General features: G+C 54.0%; 1 protein-coding gene across 1 annotated transcript; it reads left to right on the top strand.

Annotated features, from left to right (window-relative positions):
- Positions 1 to 581: 581 nt before the first annotated feature.
- LOC112588898 (probable serine/threonine-protein kinase DDB_G0282963) lies at positions 582 to 18,885 on the top strand. Its single transcript, XM_025300225.1, has 3 exons — positions 582 to 764; positions 15,702 to 17,100; positions 17,134 to 18,885. The coding sequence occupies exons 2-3, from the start codon at positions 16,857 to 16,859 to the stop codon at positions 17,964 to 17,966; spliced, it is 1,077 nt and encodes a 358-aa protein (XP_025156010.1). The 5' UTR covers positions 582 to 764; positions 15,702 to 16,856; the 3' UTR covers positions 17,967 to 18,885.
- Positions 18,886 to 19,123: the final 238 nt, after the last annotated feature.

The raw sequence follows: 19,123 nt of genomic DNA, 5'->3' as shown, positions 1-19,123 counted from the left end.
CTGGATGGCTGGCTGGCTGGTTGGTTGGTCGGTTGGTTAGTTAGTTCGAGCATCTCTCACGTGCGTGCGTACGCGCGCGCGCCTCCGTGCGTACGGGCTACGTGTGTGTATGTGTGTGCCATACGTGTGCAGTAGGTTTGAAAATTTGAAAAGCGGCGTGCGCGAGTGTCGCGGGGCAGCTCCCGCGCGGTGCAGGTGTATCGGTACGAAAAAGAGGAAAAAAACAAGAGGAGGAGGAGGAGTGCCATCGTCGCGTTTTCCGTTCGCTTCTTGTGGAAGAGGATTCACGTGGCTGGAAGAACGTGATCTACCGTTGATCGTCATCGTCCTCGTTGTCGTCGCTTCGTCGTCGTCGTCGTCGTCGTCGTCGTCGTCGCCGTCGTCGTCGTCGTCGTCGTCGTCGTCGTCGTCGTCGTCGTCGTCGTCGTCGTCGTCGTCGTCGTCGTCGTCGGTCGCCGTCGCCGTCGTCGTCGTCGTCGTCGTCGGTCGTCGTCGTCGTCGTCGTCGTCGTCGTCGTCGTCCGTCGTCGTCGTCGTCGTCGTCGTCGTCGTCGTCGTCGTCGTCGTCGTCGTCGTCGTCGTCGTCGTCGTCGCCGTCGCCGTCGTCGTCGTCGTCGTCGTCGTCGTCGCCGTCGTCGTCGCCGTCGCCGTCGTCGTCGTCGTCGTCGTCGTCGTCGTCGTCGTCGTCGACGTCGTCCTCGTCGTCGTCGCGTCGTCGTCGTCGAGAACGTCGGGGCAGTACAGCCCAGCGGAATGTGGCACGAGGTGAGTTAGCAGCCTGCCCGGTTTTCGCTTACCCGACCAGGAATGGACCTCGACAGTGGGCCCTTTTGCTACGTCTTTCTCTTTCTCCTTTTCTGTCTGCTCCGAGTATCTTACTCCAACTTGAGAGAGCTCTTTTCTCGATTCCTTTCGCCAAATTACGGCGGTTACAGCGTCGGCGGTTAGACGCGGAGCGTCGGTTGCGTGGAAATTTGCTCTCTTCCTCTCTCTTCTCTCTCCCCCCCCCTCTCTCTCTCTCGTTCTTGCATTCTCGCAGCGCGTCTCGAGCTCTTCTCGGTCGGGTACTGAGAAACCGGTATAATTTCGATGGGTCCAGATTTCCCTGCGGTGGGCGCGCGAAAATGAGCTTTACGAGTACGTAAGGCTCATTTCGGTCGTAATTTGTTAACGCTTGCTGCATCTATCAGATTGACGCAATAAATTCATTGTCCCTGTCGAAGGAAACTTCGAATAAGAAGTCAACAACTTCGAACATTAGTCAATCACGAAGAAATTTTTCTTGATCATTCGCGGTATTTCCATGATCAATCGAAACATGTCTGCGTTATCCGTAGCGAAAAATCGCAACGATCGAGAAGCACGGACAATCATTGGGCCCGCTCGTTCGTACATATATGCACAGTTGCGTTCCGAACATATCGAATTTCTTACGTCGCCATTTTTTGCTGATTAATCTGAAATTGCGCCAACAGGATACATCGCGAGTGAACGGACGACAAACGTTGATAATGTAAGTTTTTACATTAATTACGTTCGCGAGAGAGAGAGAGAGAGAGAGACATACCGTGTATCATTCGCTTTCTCTCTCTCTTTGAGGATCGATCTAACAATTTGAATGAATCCTCATTTTACTCTCACACGCTATTGATATTTATGTGCGCACCACATCACGGCAACGTAACCTATTTCGCGCGCGATTAGAAGCAAAACAAAAAGTGAATATCGCCGTCCGATCGCGCTCGGTTAATAATGTATGAGTTTTCGCTCGTGATTCGTGATACGATCGATAGGTACGTTGGGCTAGCGCGAGCGAGCAAGTTTGAAAGAAGTCACGTGTCAAAAATGCCGCTCATCCGCGCGAGAGGTGATAAAAATGTTCCGTTAGCGCGTGCGAACGTGTGACACGCGTCTTGCGTGTCAGCGCGACGCGTGCATTTACGTGGGCGCAGCCGAGGCGGAATGATTTTTCACGTCGAGAGTGTACACACACGCGCGTACATGTGTGTGTGTGTGTGTGTGTGTGTGCGCGCGCGTATGATTGAGGGAATTTGTAAGGGGCATTCCGACGCATGTACGTTTCGCATACACGGGTGCACACACAATCACCCTTATTCGGTTACATTAACGTCGAAATTGAAAACCACTCGATTACGGTTTTCGCGGTTTGCGCATAGCCTCGCGCGTTCAGTGAAAGTGAGATCGAACAAAATTAAATCGATGGCCCAATTCGAGCGGATGCCGATCGAAGTATCCTCGTTTATTATTCTCCGGCTGATTCTCCCTTATAGATCCACCGTCCGCGCGGAAAACTTGGACCGGCGCGACGACGTTACGTCTCGGGGTGCGATTTTATGTAGCTCGCTTTTCACGTACACAGTCGTAGCCGCATTCGAGTCGATAATTACGTAAGAGTCTCTCCCGCGCCCGCGAATAATTTAGGACGCGCCGAAATTGTTACCCTTTCCCTCCCGCCCCTCCCTCCCTCCCTCCCTCCCAACGACAGAGCTCGCGATTCAAGCTGAGAAAAGAAAGATCGCTCGCCCGAGGCGATCGCTAGGTGTCGATAATGCGAAAGTTACAAAAACGAGTGTCCAGTCATTGTGATGCAGCTATAAATCTTTAGCAACATCTAGCCGAGCCGCGCCATTCAGCCGAGTCGCTCGACTTGTTGTCGTTTCAGTTCGCGATGCAGAAAACGCGCGCGATACATCGCGATCCTTGAACCTCGAGTCGCCGTCACAAAATCAACACGGATAACGTCCCGTATAATAAAGCTAAAGGAAAAAGCGCGGTAAATCGGGTCACGCACGAGATTAGCCCGTGGCCTTACGTCACCGCCGCCTTGGGAAGTTCGCGCGGCGGGGTTTCTGGTGTTTTCTTCGTCCGTGTACATTCACGCCAGCCACAGCCAACAGCCGGCAGTTGGCGCGACCTATTTTTTCGCGATCGGGCGGCCGGCCGGCCGGCAGGCGGACGCGCGTGTCACCGGCGCGGCGTGACGATCAATTAGATAGATAAGCAAGCAAACAAACGGCGGTTCATAGTACCGTCTTTTATTCGAGAAACGCGAGCTGCGACGAAACGATATTACGCGCGCGCGCGCGCGTCCTCTTTCGAGCCGCTATTTCTTGCCGGTGCACCGATCCGACCCCGACCGCGCGCGCGCGCGCGCGCGGAGTATGTTCCATCGGCTCGTGAAGCAGATCCCACTCGTAAAATCGATTTCAAGGCAAAAGTGACGTTGCCCGTTGCGACGGGACGGGACGGCCGGGTGTACATGTCGGAGGACGGACATTCCGCGGATTCCTCGCGGTTGATACTCTCCTGAACGCGTCCGATCCTAGACAGGGACCGCGAATCGACCTGTGCGCGCAGATCGGCCCACCCGGGCCTGGCTTCGATGACGAAGGTGTATTAACGCGAAGGTTGCGCTGTGGCAAAGGCACTCCTTCTCTTCTGGCTCAAGGTCGGACTGTTAAGAGGCCTAAAAGCATACGGACGGGTTTGCGGTCGTACGTCTCCGTTCGTTAGATCGGACGAGCGTTTTGCCCCGGCAAATCGTCAGGATGTCAGGTCTCGGGAGGAAACGGCGGAAAACGAAGCGCGAGGTGGCGAGGAGGAGCGACGACGAGTCGTCGTTGAGCGGCGGTACCGCGACGAGAACCTTCTCCGAAAATCACGTGTAGTCCCATAACAGGCGCGACTTAACGATGTGCAAGCAGCTGCGGCGGCGTTATCGGGCAAACAGCGCGGAGCGCGGAAGATTCGCGAAGGACAGAAAGTTGGCCGGGGTAGTTCGCCTTCGCGCAGACGGTTTGCAGAAAACTTGACGAACTCGGTTCCCCTCGCACAGCGAGCGACATCGCGACTGTGTGCGGCGGCGGCGGCGGTGTTGTAACACGATATTTCATTCTAAACTCCGTCAGTCACTCGGCGACGATATCCTGCGACAGGGAGGCACACTCGCGCGTATCCTGTTTTATCGCGATCCGATTTGCGGGCGCCCTCGGCTCTCTTCTTTTTAGCCTCCTCGCTCGGAAATCCGAGACGCGCGCGCCCGCGCGTTTTGGCTTTAATACCCACCGTCGTGGTCGTCGTCTTTCTTCCTCCTCCGGAACGTCGCGCTGTCTTTCTCATTCTCCCCGTGATTTGCCCCGCAAAGTGGCAGCGTGTGGCATCGTATTCACGCGTTGACCGCAACGACCCGTTTCCCCGTCTCTCTCTCTCTCTCTCTCTCTCTCTCTCTCTCTCTTTCTCTCTCCTCTCTCTCTCTCTCTCTCTCTCTCTCTCTCTTTCTTTCTCTCTCTCTCTTTCACTCTTGACCGGTATCGACGGCGGTCACGGCGACGGCAATAATTCTATCTTCCCGTGTAAATCACATATTAACACTTCGCAAGTATAGAATTGCGTGCTGGCCTGCGTACGCGCGCACGTGTGTGAAAGGAGGGACAAGAATCGCGTGTAATGCTGACAATTACAGCGACGCTTTGTGCGAGCTCCAAAGAAATCTTTGTCGAGAGTGGTATCGAAAGAGAGAGACAAAAAACAGAGAGAGAGAGAGGGAGAATTAAGGCGAATAGACAAATGCAGATTTGCCTCGGACGAATAAACACGCGAGACGCTACAACTGCAGTGTGAATTTGTAGATATCGACCAGTGGTGCGAGAGAGAGAGAGGGGGGGGAGGGAGGAAGGGGGGAGGGAGAGACTAAAACGGATCGTGTGTCAGGTATATACTTCCGCTCTAAATGTATCACGGAATATATTTACCCTGAAGGTTTTTCCAAATAGTTCTCTTATCCGTGTCAATTCTTCGCGAGTCTCTTCGTGAAGTGTCGTAAGGATTAGAAATCAAGATCGATTCGTGTTTCAAGCTGTGCGAGCGATTGAAAACGGCAATTCACCCCGAGGCTCGCGGACACGAATAGATAAGAGGAAATCTTTCGCGCGTCCGACGCGAAGAGAATCGTAGAGCCACATCGAGGAACTACGACATTTTACCGTAAGGATTCTCCTCCGGTCCAGGACACAAACGGGCAAGTTCGCCTCTTAAACGCTTCCTAGCTCCCCGGTGCGGAATAGACACTCGCCGCGCCGTAGTACATACATCGTTACTTTGTGTTTATCGGAATTCGCCGGGCGAATTCCGCGCTCGCCGCAATTTTTTAACGACAGCCGCAGGAGTATTTGCTCGCCGTAACGCGTTTTAAACGCTGGCATGAGGCCAAATTGCGCGGCTTTAAGCCGCACCGTGGAATTATCCCCTCGGCGTGTGCGGTCGCGCCGCGTGTCGTTTTGCAATTTTCTCTCCTTTCCCACAATTCTTCCTCGGCGTTCGCTCTTCACCTTCCTCCGGTACCCGCGATCCTTGGACCGGAGCTCTCGTCCTCGATCTCTCTCTCTCTCTCTCTCTCTCTCGCTCAGTCACTCACTCTCACACATATACACACTCTCTCTCTCTCTCTCTCTCTCTCTCTCTCTCTCTCGGTACTTTCTCATCTCCCCGAAGCGGCCGCATTGTTCGAGCGCGGACCCACAATCTTCCAGCGTGATTCCTCTCACAAAGTAGCGATAGATTCGACTCTACACGGACGTGATAGAGCTAAGCTTTACGACTGCGGTTAACCAAATTGTTCGTCATCGCTCGGCTGTACCGTAGGCCGATGTCACGGAGTACGGAGGACGAGAAGAAGAGAAGGAGAAGAACGAGGATCAGGTTCCTGCCTGATGGAGTAGTGCTGAAGCGACAGCGCGCTAATATCTAAACCGCGCGCGGCGTGCGACCTTGCGCGCCGAAATTCCTCGGCGGTTTCCGTCTCTCGCTCTTTCGCGCTCCGCCGCGGAGTCTAGCGGAGGAGGCTGCGAGCCTCCGTGTGTCCTGAGCCTCCTCTCCACCTGTTCTCTCGAGAATATCTCTCACGGCGGCAGGTAGTAGCAAATCCGGGCTGCTCCTCGTACAGTACACGATTCCGCGAAACCGACGGATAAAACAAAACCGAACGTCGCCGGTCGACGTAAACAGAAAGAGAGAGAGAGAGAGAGAGAGAGAGAGAGGGAGAGGGAGGGAGAGAGAAGGCGAAGGGGAGGGAGGAGGGAGAGAAAGAGAGAACTAGCGGAGAATCTCGTCATCGCGAAATGACGCTCCGTAAATGATTGAGAGCACCGCTCGTTGCGTTTCTTATGCCATAAAGCAAGCGAGAGCGATCGCGCGGCCATCATCGGGCGGCCCGAAGAGGAGAGAAGCGCGCAGAGAGCCGAGACCATAGACAGGCACAAGACAGAGAAAGTCAAGGAGACGGAGAAACGGCGGCGCGGCGCGCATCGCTACGAAGGGCAGGCCGGGCAAGCGAGAGGGGCGTGAGAGCGGCAGGGAGGGTGTGTAGGGCCCTGACTGCGTCCATTCAGCAGGCACCTGCCACGTTAAATTCAGCGGACCCCGGGTCGGTCGGTCGGTCGGTCGGTCGGCTGACTGGCTGTGTATAAGGCCCCACTCTCTACCGGGTCGGTTCAGGACGCCAAGAGAGAGAGAGAGAGCAAGAGGGATTCGAAGACGCGCAAGACGGAAGGGTACGAGAGAGAAAGAGAGACAGAGAGAGGGTATATAGTAATGACAGGGATAAGGGGGAGAAGTTTGAACTTACGACCGTGGCGATATTGTGGAGATGCTTGGAGGGAGGGAGAAAAAGAAGAAGACGAGAAGAAGGCGAAGAGGGGCCTCATGTAGCGTAGGTACGTCTCTCTTACATCACTGCGCTCTCGCGCGTTGTTCCCCTAACCGTAGCAGCGGCCCAATGCAAAAAAGGAGAGATATCACGCCGATAGCATAACCATTTCAGAGCCCCCCCCCCCTCCTCTCTCTCTCTCTCTCACTCTCGTTTCTCTCTTTTTCTCCTCTTGTTCTCCTCTTGTTCTCTTTCTTTCTCTCGTTTCGTTGGTCCCTTATAGGGCTCTATCGTGCTCGTTACTCGAACGCTCTCCTTCGTGGCCCATGAGGCCTCTCGTCTCCCTTGCTTTTTCCCTCTCTCCTCACCTCTCTCTCTCTCTCTCTCTCTCTCTCTCTTCCTCGTCCTCTGGCTACATCGCCCTTTCTCTCTGCCTCTCTTCTCCCCCGAAGTTGCAGGCATGCGAACCAACTGTACCTTGCAACTGTTATCTAGGCAACGACCTTGCCGCCTCTCTCTCTCTCTCTCTCTCTCTCTCTTTCTATCCTCATCACCCTCTCCCTCTGTCTCTCTTTCTTGCCCTCTCGCAGCCGTGTCGGGGCCCCGACTCCGCGACCGGACCGCGCTGTTCGTACTTACTTACGTATATACACCGGCGCGAGGCGCAAGTTCATCGGTCCGCTCGGAAAATCATTGACCTTGCCGCGGATCTAGCCGGTGGATGATCTCTCCCCGGTGCCCATTTACGCTGACCGCCCGTTACGTGGAAACGGAAACGGCCACGAGCTCCTGCTCCTGCTCCTGCTCCTGCCGGCTACGTCGGTTCACCCGCGGTGTTTCTCGAGTTGTTGAGCTCGAGTCGCGTCTCGAAAATACACGCGTCGTTCGAGCATCGCGACTCGAAGCAGCGTATCTCACGGTTTGACCAGACACACTTCCCGCGCCGAGAAGATCCACCCTAATCTCGCCGAGGGATCCGTCGTTTACAAAAGAATAGGGTGGAGGGTAGAGGAAAGCTGTAGGGTATACGAGAGCGATACATTGTTAGAAACGCCCAGAAGGTGACGCATAACTAAACTACCGACTATCTCCGTCTTCTGAGGGTCCCTCTTCGATCGTCTACTTAGGAGCCCCGAAAAGGACCTTTTCCGACGATAATTCGGCTGCAATAGCCGGGCCACCCTTAAAACCTCGCGATAATTCGGCTCGAATGGCCAACCCACCACCCTTAGAGGGCAACAGAGGATAAATCTCCGGAAGAGGATGAAACGTTACGGGCGCATTCGGCGGTGACCCACCAAGACGGAATTCCCTCGCGCGTCGCTAAGTTAAGCGCTCTCGGCCCGCACGAGATACATCGTCATTAGGTGTTCCGAAAGGGTCGGGATTCCATCGGTTCTCCGATCATAAATATCAGACATGACGCGACGTCGCACCGCGGATCGCCTTTGCGCCGTGACGTTATAGCGATGCATCTTCCGGGAAATCACACCGCTATGCGGCTACGGCCGGGATTATTAACGCGACTTCTTCGCGAGTCTCGCGGCGTGCGCGCGGCGACATGGAAATGCATTCCGTGCTCGAAGAGTGCATCTCTCTCCCGCGAGCCACGCTCGACCCGCTGTTGTACCCGCGAAGTCGTGCACCGTGCGATGACGAGTATAGATTACAGCGAGATTCCGAAGATCTGTCTCGCCGCCGGTAATTGACGCTCGTTAACGATGCAGGAATAAGATCGTGTACTCTTGAAATTTCTTCGAGTAAAACCCCAGCGAAGAAGTACAGGCTGACTGGCAGAGTGGAATTCCCCATTCGGAATCGTTGACTGAATACTTTTAGATTCGACATCGAGTCGAACTTCTTCCACCGTTGCGAGGACAAATTCACTCCGGTCAATTAAGACGTTCATCGCATGGATGAAGAATCCGCTCTGAACATACTTTTGAGAAACACTTCACTTTCTCTCGTCATTTCGAGCGACGGTGCCTTCTTCTCGCTCCGGGCGAATTTTCGCTCGTCTCGTGCGGAACTTGGCTCGAAGAAATTCAGGGAGCGGAATACGAAGCGGTACGAGCAAGTAGATGGAACGGGATAGATACATTCTACGTCGACTTACAGACAGTCGGGGATCTTAATTGGCGTCGAATTGAAACGTTAGAACGATTTATACCGAGCGCGGACTAATTCGCGAACGGAGCTCTCGGGAGAAATAATCATCACACACACACACACACACATACACACCGGATTGAATGAGTCGCGATTGTATCGGGGCAGCGCGGCCGCTCTCGCGCGCGGTAGTTGGAACGCGCGCAATAAATGGGGTAGGAGTGCGCGAATATTCGCCCTCGGGGTTATCAATTTACCTCGTAAATATCGACGTAACGCGAACAGATGTCGGGAGTGCGCGCGGGAGCGAATTTGAATCATGCGAGGCAATCAATGACAGAAGCCGGGAAATAATCTACGAGTGCGGTATAAGTCGAGCTACGCGCGTGTGTGTACACGCGGATGCGGCACGATAGTTCGCGAGTAAGTGGGATAGGAGTACGTCGCGCGCGCGCGTATTTACTCCTCTGAGGGATCTATTTATCTCATAAATATCGATTGCCAGCCGTGATAATACGACGACGGACTCGGTATACGCGAGAGGGAAAAGAGAGAGAGAGAGAGAGAGCAAGAGAAAAGGAGAAAGGGAGAGAGGAGTGGGGGGGGGGGAGAAGCAGCCGGTCGTCGGCCGCGAAGGCGAACTCGTAGGCGAACGCCAACGGGAAATCAAACGGGGGAAGAAAACGAAGCCGCGACCGCAATGGGAGACGGCGACGACGAGCGAGTCTCGAAATTGGATAAGCGCGCCCGGATGGCGCGGTAGGACTTCGCTCGTTTCATCCGGGGAAACCTTACACACGCGCGCAATCCCATAATCATTCGGGTCGACTCGACGTGTCGTATAAGCTACGTGTGGAAACAATATTTCACGGAGTCGGGAAAAATACCGGTCTCACCGCGTGAGGACGGATGATCCACGGAAGAAGCGTAGCGATTACAAAACGTACGTGTGTGTGTGTGTGTGTTTCCTTTTTTTTCCTTATAATTAAATCAAGCGCGGCGGAATGTGCTTCGACGAAGAAGACTCATAGCGGCGACGCCGGATCGTTGCAAATTGAAAGAGTAATCCGTAACCGATAGCGCGGAATAATGAACCCGCGGAGTAATCAACGTGCGGCAACGTCATTCCGACCCGGGGATTCTCACTGCGAGCGAGCGCAACGATGAGAACGACGATAATGATGTCAATGGCATCGTGCCGATAATATCGTAGTCACCGCTAATAAGCGACTTCCTCAAACCGCGAGAGAGAGAGAGAGAGAGAGAGAGAGAGAGAGAGAGAGAGAGAGAGAGAGAGAGAGAGAGAGAGCGAGCTTCTCTCTGTTTTCATGCAAATGCACGCGGCCGTAAACGCGCAGCGCATGTGTGACGGCGGCCGAGAAAACTTAAATACACCCCGCTGAATGGAGGAGGCGAGCGCGCAGCGACTCGCATGCATCATGTTCACTTTATAATCGCGAACAATGAGCGTCCCCGGCGATTATATCGACTTGTCGTTTAATTCCTCGGCCGGATGATTAATTCACCGCGCGTACCGAGAGCGCCGATCGATATTAATCACCGTCGACGCGCGAAGACGCGAAGACGCCGTTCGTTGTTGTTCGGATATATTCAGTCGCCGAGAGAGGCGAGACGCGCATCTTCCTGTTGCTGTTTCAATGCTGTCTCGATGTGTGATAACAATTATTTTATTATCCTGCTCTCTCGCTTCAGCTTGGTGTCAGCTCTTCTTTATTCGACGCGACTCTGACTCGTACTCGAGAGTACGTACTCTCTGCGGAACAAGTTTTCCCGATCGATGTCAGTTTGCGTCATTGTTGCGCGCATCTCGAGCGTTTAACGCGGTCGGAACTCGAGCGACGCGCGACTAAAGGCGGAGACGCGCCCAAGTTTATTGGATTTTATACAGTTTATTGGATTCCATGCAGAGCGCTCTACATAAAAATCCGCTCTCTTCGAGCTGCGGAATCGAGCAGCGTGCGGGGGGGATTATTGGCGTTCGCTGTTGCGACGCTGCTCGCGTTGGATAAATCCCGGAGGATCGCCAAGTATCCCTTCGCGAACACTTTACGTTCCTCCGATTTACCGCAATTCTACTCATTACGCGAGTCCATTAGAAGCGCGAGCGAATATCGCGCGGCGGAGATGCGCTTTCCGCCGTGAGCGGCAAGCTGGACGTCCGGAATGCGAGCGGAACCCGTTTCTATGAGTCAAGCCCGACTATTGACAACAGAGGGAAGGAGAACAAGAGGGAGAGAAAGAAAGAGATAGATTGCGAGAGAACGAGAGAAGGAGAAAGAAAGAGAGAGAGAGAGAGAGCCGCCTGCGGCCCACGATAGCCGATCTTGCGGTTCTGGATCGTAGCACGCGATCCGATGTATCGTGCAACAGCAACAGCAACGCCGGAGAAAGAGAATATGAGAGAGAGAGAGAGAGAGAGAGAGAGGGATTGAGAAGGGGTAAGGTGGATGCGGGAGAGAACAGAGGGAGAAGAGGAATTTGCGGGATCGAATCGTGTTACGCCGCGAAGATCGACTTCGATCGGGACGCAAGGCAGCGTGACGAGGTGCACGTAGGATCGCATTTAACGTGTAATTGGTTCATGGACGATGAATAACGCGGATTTTATACAGAAGGGCAAGAGAGAGAGAGAGAGAGAGAGAGAGATTCTAGTACGGGACTGGGAACTAGCGCGCACGGGTTCTTCTAGCTTCCGTAAGCCGGAGTCCGAATTGATCGATCTTTCTGTCCGTGTTGCTGCGGTCACAATAACGACGGAAACTCCCGATTGCGCTCCTCATTGCGCGAAACGCCGTTGCGAGCGGCAAAGTTACGGCGCGGTAATCTTGTAACTTCCTACCCCGTACAACGTCGGCTCATTTTTTTATCTTTTTTTTTTCTTTTATCATTAATAATAAACCCGCGCGCGTTCCGGTCTTCGAGCCGCTTCGGTTCTCGACTCTCGGGACCGCTCGGCCTGCGAGGGAATTTTTGACGAGGCCGAAGGAGGAGCGCGGAGGAGAGCGGTGCCGAATGAACGCGTGATTTCCAACGGAAGTCCCGTAATACGATCGGCGCGCGGTTGTAAATTTCTCGATTGGAAAATAACGTCGATTTATCGGCGCGAATGACCGAAACGCGACGCAAGCGAAGTCGAGCATCGCACGAAGGGGAAGGCCGTAAACGGAAGTAACGGTACCGCGACGAGAGATACACGAGCGAGCAAGAATCGATCGTGCTTCCGAGCCAACGAGTGAAGAGAGAGAAAGAGAGAGAGAGAGAGAGAGACCAAGAATGATAGGCGACTCTAGGCCGATAATTAATGAGCCGAGCGATCGAAGTCCTCGCAAAAACCTTGATGTAATGACCATGAGTCACTTAGATACGAAAACATTTTTCCGCACGGTCGACAGGAACAAGTTTTTCAGCTGCGCGACACGTAGGTGTCACGGCGCGATCGCAATCGAGTTCATCGATCCGTAATGACAGACTCTCCTCGTGGCTCACGCTTACGGCATGCTTCATCCAACACGTATCTATCGTTCATTTAGCTACGTTGAAATTTCTTTCTCGCCGGTCGAACCTTGAAAATTGACATTGCGAAAGCATGAAGTTCGAAAAATGGTCTTACCTTTTCAATTGAATGAAGATCGCGTTTTCCACTCGGTCGCTCGCAGCATGGAAAGTATGCGTATTCTTTACCGCGATGTTGCAATTAAGCGTTCGCGCGCGTGAGAGAGAGAGAGAGAGAGAGAGAGAGAGAGAGAGAGAGAGAGAGAGAGAGAGAGGGACCCGCAACAGATTTATAATCGCGGTGGAAAAGGCAGAGAGAGTTTCGGGTGACCCTATATGCGTTCCCCGTTAGATAAGCTAGGTAGGCGTGTTGCCGCAGATATGCGAGCTCGCGTGACCCGCTCGTGCCGAGTGAGAGGAAACGTATGAACAACGAGCCCCCGGGAGAGAGAGGCTGTATGCGGTCATAGAAAGTGATAATAATGCGAGCATACGGTAATGAAGTATCGCCCCGCTCACGATCGTCCCGCTCACAGGACGACCGCCGCCGCTGGGTCGCCTCCAGCGGCTCGATACATCTGGGACCGCGTGCGTGTAAAAATCGAATTAATTATACGACGCTGGCACGACGCTGGTCGTAGCTTTCTGCCGTTAATAACGGCGGCCATGCCAACGCGTAATTAACGATAGAAAATGATCCAAACTCGACGATTTAATAATCTTCGAGAAATCTTACGATCTTGAAGGAAATTCTTAAGAAATGAGAGAGAGAGAGAGAGAGAGAGAGAGGACGGGAGGGAGCGGGTTCTTCTCTCCTCCGGGACGTTGAGTATTGTGGGAAATTAATTTTAATTATCCTGAGAGTGTAATTTTAACTTTAATCAATTAATTATTCATTCGTTGATCAGTAGATAGTATTAAATTAAAGACGCTCATCCTACTAAAGCTGTATTTTCCTCTTGTCGAGTGATTATCACCGACATGTGCGCGCGCGCGCGCGCGTAAGTAAAGAGTGAATTCTTTAATACGAATACTTCCGGCAGGCGCCGGAGCTCAAAGGCGAGGAGCAGAGGAAGCGGCGGAGACGAGATTAGAAATTCGAATGTCGCGAGTGCGCACGGCCGTCGGATCATCGCGATTGTCTCGGCGTTTGAAACGCCGACCGGATCGCCCAGTTTTCCCGGCGCGACTCCGCTTATCTCGCGCGGCCGGCAATTTGTCTTGGGATTCTTCGCGTCGCGATCAGATACATAACATGCGCCGCGACTTTTCTGCGAGCGAGCGCGTGTTCGCCGAGCGCTAAAGGTCATCGTCTGCCCGCTAAGTGTTACGCGAACTACCGCGCGCGATCTTTCTAATTACGCCGCCGCGCGTTCTCGGCCACGCGGCTTTTAACCCCGCCGGTACGCTTCGTCCCCCCGGTCTGCCGTGCACTTACGACGAGAGGTCACGACACGCTACCCGCCGATTCTTCTCGTCCTTTGCGAACGCGAGCCTGTAGTTGAATCGCGCGATTAAATGTATAAACAAGACGGCGCGCTCCGTTCGCGCAGAGTATCACGTGGATATTCGAGCGCAACGCTCAGAAGTAAGTAACGAGCGCGATAATGAGCACGAATGTGAAATGCGTATTTGCACGATAAGATAAATCCTGAGACTCCTCACGCGCGATAGACCTCTCGCTCTCTTTCGCTCTCGCTCTCGCTCCTTTTTCTTTTCTTTTCTTTTTTTTTTCTTTTTCTCTCCTCTAACACGATTATTTCCGTTTGATTGATACTCGTGTACCACTAGTATACAGTCTATAAAGTAAGAGCGTGTACGGGTTAATGTGTAGAAAAATTTATTTTTAATGATTTTTAAGTACATGGATTTGTTGTACTCCATGAGAAGAAAAATGCTATACCATTAATAATGAGTCCAGTCACACCACCGGCATTCATAATTGCCTGGCATCTCCGAGGCATACTTTCCACTAAGTTGACTGCGTATTCGTTCGGTAAAGACCTCCAAATGAGACGAATTTGTCGTATCAGCTGCTTCAAAGTGTACACTCTTTTTCCTCGAAGCTTGTGCTTGAGATATGCCCACACATTTTCAATGGGATTTGCATCTGGCGACTGCGATGGCCAATCAAGTGTGACGATGCCAGACTGCTCTTTCCACTCGGTGCAAAGCTTACTCCGGTGTTTTGGCTCGTTGTCTTCCTGTAAGATCCAGTCCTCGTTTCTTTTTTATGAAGCATCGTTCAGCAGTCGGCAACAAACACTTCTCATAAATTTTAAGCATTAAGGTCGGGTTCCGCTTAAACAAATTCACAATTTTTTTTTTCCATATTCGGCGTTACTTTGCCTATCGAGCCACGTTCTGGCAAGTCATCGACATTTTTTATCTTTTTATATTGCTGAACCCACTTAGCGACGAACGATTTTGACTTTCCCATTTTAGCATTTTCCCATTATTTAGCAGCCACTGCATATGACATTTTTGGTCCTTTGGGGTGGGAACAAAGGAACACAGCCTCGTAGCGCGATGCGTATGCGGCATTCATGACGGTTAACGTGTTTCTCAGGTTAGAGTTCGACGCCAACTGAATCTTTTGTGACAAAGCATTCACGACAAAGATTTCATCTATCGGCTCACAAAAAAACTAGGACGATATTTGAAGCCGACTGCCATTTATGCCGTACACGCTCTTACTCTACAGACTGTAAATGTTAATTTCGCACTTTCCGCGGATAGAATAGATTCTCCGAGAGAGAAAATCCGAGAGAGATTACTCATCACACACAACCCCCTCGCATACCCTAACTGGCGCGCTTTTTCATCGCGAGAGATAATAACAATCGCGTTGCGATCTCAGCGCGTCGCGCGTTCTCGCGCAATCTGATCGGATTCGTCGCGGAGGATCTTTCTCGCGCGGATCTTCAATCTCTCCGAGGCTCTCCGCGCCTTTTCCCCGTGCGCGACACGAGCGCGTGTTAACGCGGCGAATCGGATCGCATCGCACCACGCTGAAACACGAAAGCGGCTACGGAACGAGATAAACTATTTACACGTTCCGCTCGAAATAACACGTTGCCCCGCTAGTGGGTTTCGCGGCATTTTCGAGGTCGTACATTCGCGCGTCTCAAGTGCGATTCGGTGAGCGTCGATGCGGATTATCCTCGGTTTACGACGGCGGAATCTTGTTGCTGCTCACCAAGTTTCGCCGCGTGACGAAACCGTAGCCGCTCTCGCGAAAATCAACCGATCGCGCTTCGTTTTCCATCCGTGCCGTCGCCGCACCGGATAGCTCGTATCCCCTCTCTCCCCCCCTCCCCCTCCCCCGTATCTATCGTTCGTTTTTTACGGACGGCCTCTATTCCGACGCGAGAGAGGCGAACGGTCCATTAATTATTTCCACCGACCTGTTCCAGAGGCACCGCCGGCATCATCTCGGAAGCCATGCTGGCTGACGAGCTCGCACGCACCCGCCGAGGAGACGGTGGTAGAAAGCTGAGCTTGCAACCGCCTTAACGCTCGTACGTACGCACGCACGCACGCACGAATCGAACGAACGAACGAACGAACGAACGACCGTTCGCATTGTCGTCGTTGAGAAGGAAAGAGACGGGAAAGGAGGAGGAACCGAGAAAGAGAGAGAGAGAGAGTGCGAGCCTCCTCGCAGGCCTGATCATGTCGCGGAAGACCGTTCCTGCCTTTGATCTTGAGACTCTTCGACGCGCCTCTCACACAACGTAACAGCGGCTCCCAGCGGCTCCGTCCGTCCCAAGGCGTGCCTGGTCGGCGCATAGTTCCGCGTTGCGAGCCGCCGGCTCCATGTGGACGCCGTCGCCATGGTGGAACTAGTGTGCAGCAATTCGTTGAGCCCGGGAACAACGTAGCCTTGGTTCACACGCGGACGCCTTTCCACCACGCCACCGGGACCCACGAGTGTGGCTGACACGACGATCGAGGAGAGAGTAAGAGAGAGAGAGAGAGAGAGAGAGAGAGAGAGAGAGAGAGAGAGAGAGAGATCCTCGGCCCGGGAGAGCCGCTCGCGCGCGACGAATGACGTGCCTTTACGCGGATTCAGGCGCGAAGAAGACCGCGCTGCGACGTCGGCACGACCGCGACGGTGAATTCGACGCTCGTCGACGGACTCGAAGAGTGATCTGTTTTGCTACGTTTTGCGACGTTTCCTCAAGCGCGCGCGCGCGCGACGGCAGGAAGTGATGTGCTCTTCGGTACGATGAGGCCGGCTCGCGGGTCGAACTTGATGTTCCACGATACTCGCGGCTGCGGACTCGGAAGCTCGGCGGCGAGCTTCTCTTGACTTCCCCGACGGCGTCGAGTCACCGCGGCGTGATGAGGAGAGAAGTGAGACGGTCTCGATGAACGCCGCGAATTTAGCCTGACGACGGACGGATAGACGGCGAGAGGTTGAACGAGCCGCCCGCGCGTGGTGCTATGACACGACGGACTCGGCGCGACTCGGTAGTCCCTTCCGTCGCGTGGCCGCCATGTGAGGAGCAGCGCGTCCAGACGCTAGAGAAGAGGCCTCACCCCGCGTGACACCAGCGTGTCGAGTAATGCTGAAGCACATCCTGACGGGGCAGCCGTCGTCAACGGGCTCCAGGCATCACCACAATGACTATCAGACGAGCTCGGGCTCGTTGCACGGTGGCGGGCACCATCATCACCATCACTTGCACAACAACTCCCTGCACCAGGAGCAGCAGCAGCCGCAGCCGCAGCAGCCTCAGTCGCAGTCGCAGCACCACCAACATTATACCGGGAGCAGCGGGACACGCGGTGGCAGCGGCGGCGGCGGCGGAGGCGGTGGTGGTGGTGGTGGAGGAGGAGGAGGAGGAGGAGGAGGAGGAGGAGTACATCGCAGCAACGGCGTCGACGTGTACGACTCCGTGGTACAGAGATCAACGGCGACGTCGAACGTTCACGGTCAATCGGCCACGACGCCGTCATCGACGCACCGGCATCCCCTCAACCATTCCCAATTGAGCGTCAACAATCTGTCGCAACGGTTGAACCACTCGCACGCGCTCAACCTGTCGACCCTGTCGACTTCCAAGCACTCGGTCAACAGCGTCAGCCCGATCGCCGGTGGCAACGGTAACGGCAATAATAACAATAATAATCATCACAACAACAACAACAACAACGTCTCGGCGAGTCAGCTGGGACACACGCTGATCTCGCAGACGACGTTGCATCAGGACAGACCGAAGGCGAACGGCGGTTTCGACATCTCCAGGCTGTCGCGGCTGCCGAGTCAAACCACCCCTTCGCCCGCACCTGCGACCGCACCTGTCGTGGCCGGCCAAGTAACCGGTGGGCCAACGGTGATACCCCTGAACGCTTCTTGGTCATCGTCCCTGTCCCGCAATCATCATCGCAGCCAAGAGGCCGGTGTGAAGGAGATACTCACGAGCCTCGGCCTGCTGTGCCTGGTGTCCCTGCTGTTGGCCCTGCTCTCGGTCATCTTCCTGCTGAAGATCTCGCCGCTCACGGTCACGTCCAACAGCCTCATCAGCCCGGAGGAGTTTGTGATCGTGTACGAGGTCACGCTGGCGCTCTGCGCCCTCGCCCTGTCGCTGAACCTGTGCTGCTTGCTGGTCTGCGCCATACAGTTCCTCTTCGCCGTGAAGCTCGTCAAGACGTCGTACCAGGGTCACCGGTAAGTCGCAGCTCGGCTCGAGATCACACCTCCCTTCGATGCACTAGTTCTCCTCTGCAAAAGCTGAAACCTAGGTCATTCATGTCTTGACCCGCGTTGGCACGATTTCACTTCTTCATCAAGTTCCATTGATCCGAGCTTTACGATAATCTCAATTTGATCCCTGCGATCGCGGCGAACGAAGGTAAAATCGTAGAGCAACATCGAGAGATACATTCTCCTTCTTGTTGTTTTATCGCGTCTATACGAGAAAGAGGATTCCCTCTCGCCGGGGCGGGAAATAAGCGAGCCACTCGCGAAAGTGATACGCCGGAGCAATAAAAGATCTTTAGACCCTAATAGGAGGCTTAAGAAGATTCCGGCTGTTGACGCGGGCTTATCGCGGCGACGCGACGGCGGCCGATGACTAATGAACGAAATGAAAAGGGCAGGCGCGCACACGGGTAGGACCGCGATCGGGGGGGACGGTGCGAGGTGCGCTTGCTTGTGCGCGTGCTTTGACACGCTGGAATCCAGTTCGATTATTTTTCAGCTCTAATGGGGGGCCCGCCGTGCCGCCGCGCGCGACTCTCGCGGCGGACCGAGATCCGCAATTAATTAACGCGGTAAGAAGGCGATATTCTCCGCGCGTTCGGCCGATTCGGAACGATCGGCGCGCAATAAGGCTCCGCCGCCAGCGTCGTCTCTGACCTCTGGGACCGCGCGGGACGGGTACGAAAGTGTTTAAGGGCCGGCTCACACCTGTGCCGCGTACATGATGCAGTTTTACACGAGGTTACGATCAAACAATAAAGTTTCGCCTTTGTGTTTTTACAAGTAATCCTTGATCTTCGCGAGAAATAATTGTAACATTTCGGAGGACTCGTTTAGTGTATCATATTTTTACTTCTGTTGGGTGGAGATGATTTCAGGCTCTTCCCTCTTGCTCTCTCTCTCTCAAAGCGAACCTCGAGACAATTCGCCTGGAGCCTGTGCATCGGCCCTCAAAGAGTGTCGACATCCGCTCGGGCTTTAATCGGACGCGCGTCGCGCGGAAAACTTCCAACGCGAAATTCCACTCGTGTTGGATCGGGTTCCCGCTTGAGACACGCGGCATAAGCGGTTCACGAGCGGCGGGTATCGGGTAGCGGCGAGATATCGTAGCTAATAACCGCGCGGTGT

The sequence above is a fragment of the Harpegnathos saltator genome, unplaced genomic scaffold, assembly GCF_003227715.2.
Source record: "Harpegnathos saltator strain DR-91 unplaced genomic scaffold, Hsal_v8.6 scaffold337, whole genome shotgun sequence".
Taxonomy (NCBI): Eukaryota; Metazoa; Arthropoda; class Insecta; order Hymenoptera; family Formicidae; genus Harpegnathos; species Harpegnathos saltator.
This window is presented reverse-complemented; position numbering and strand designations above follow the sequence as displayed.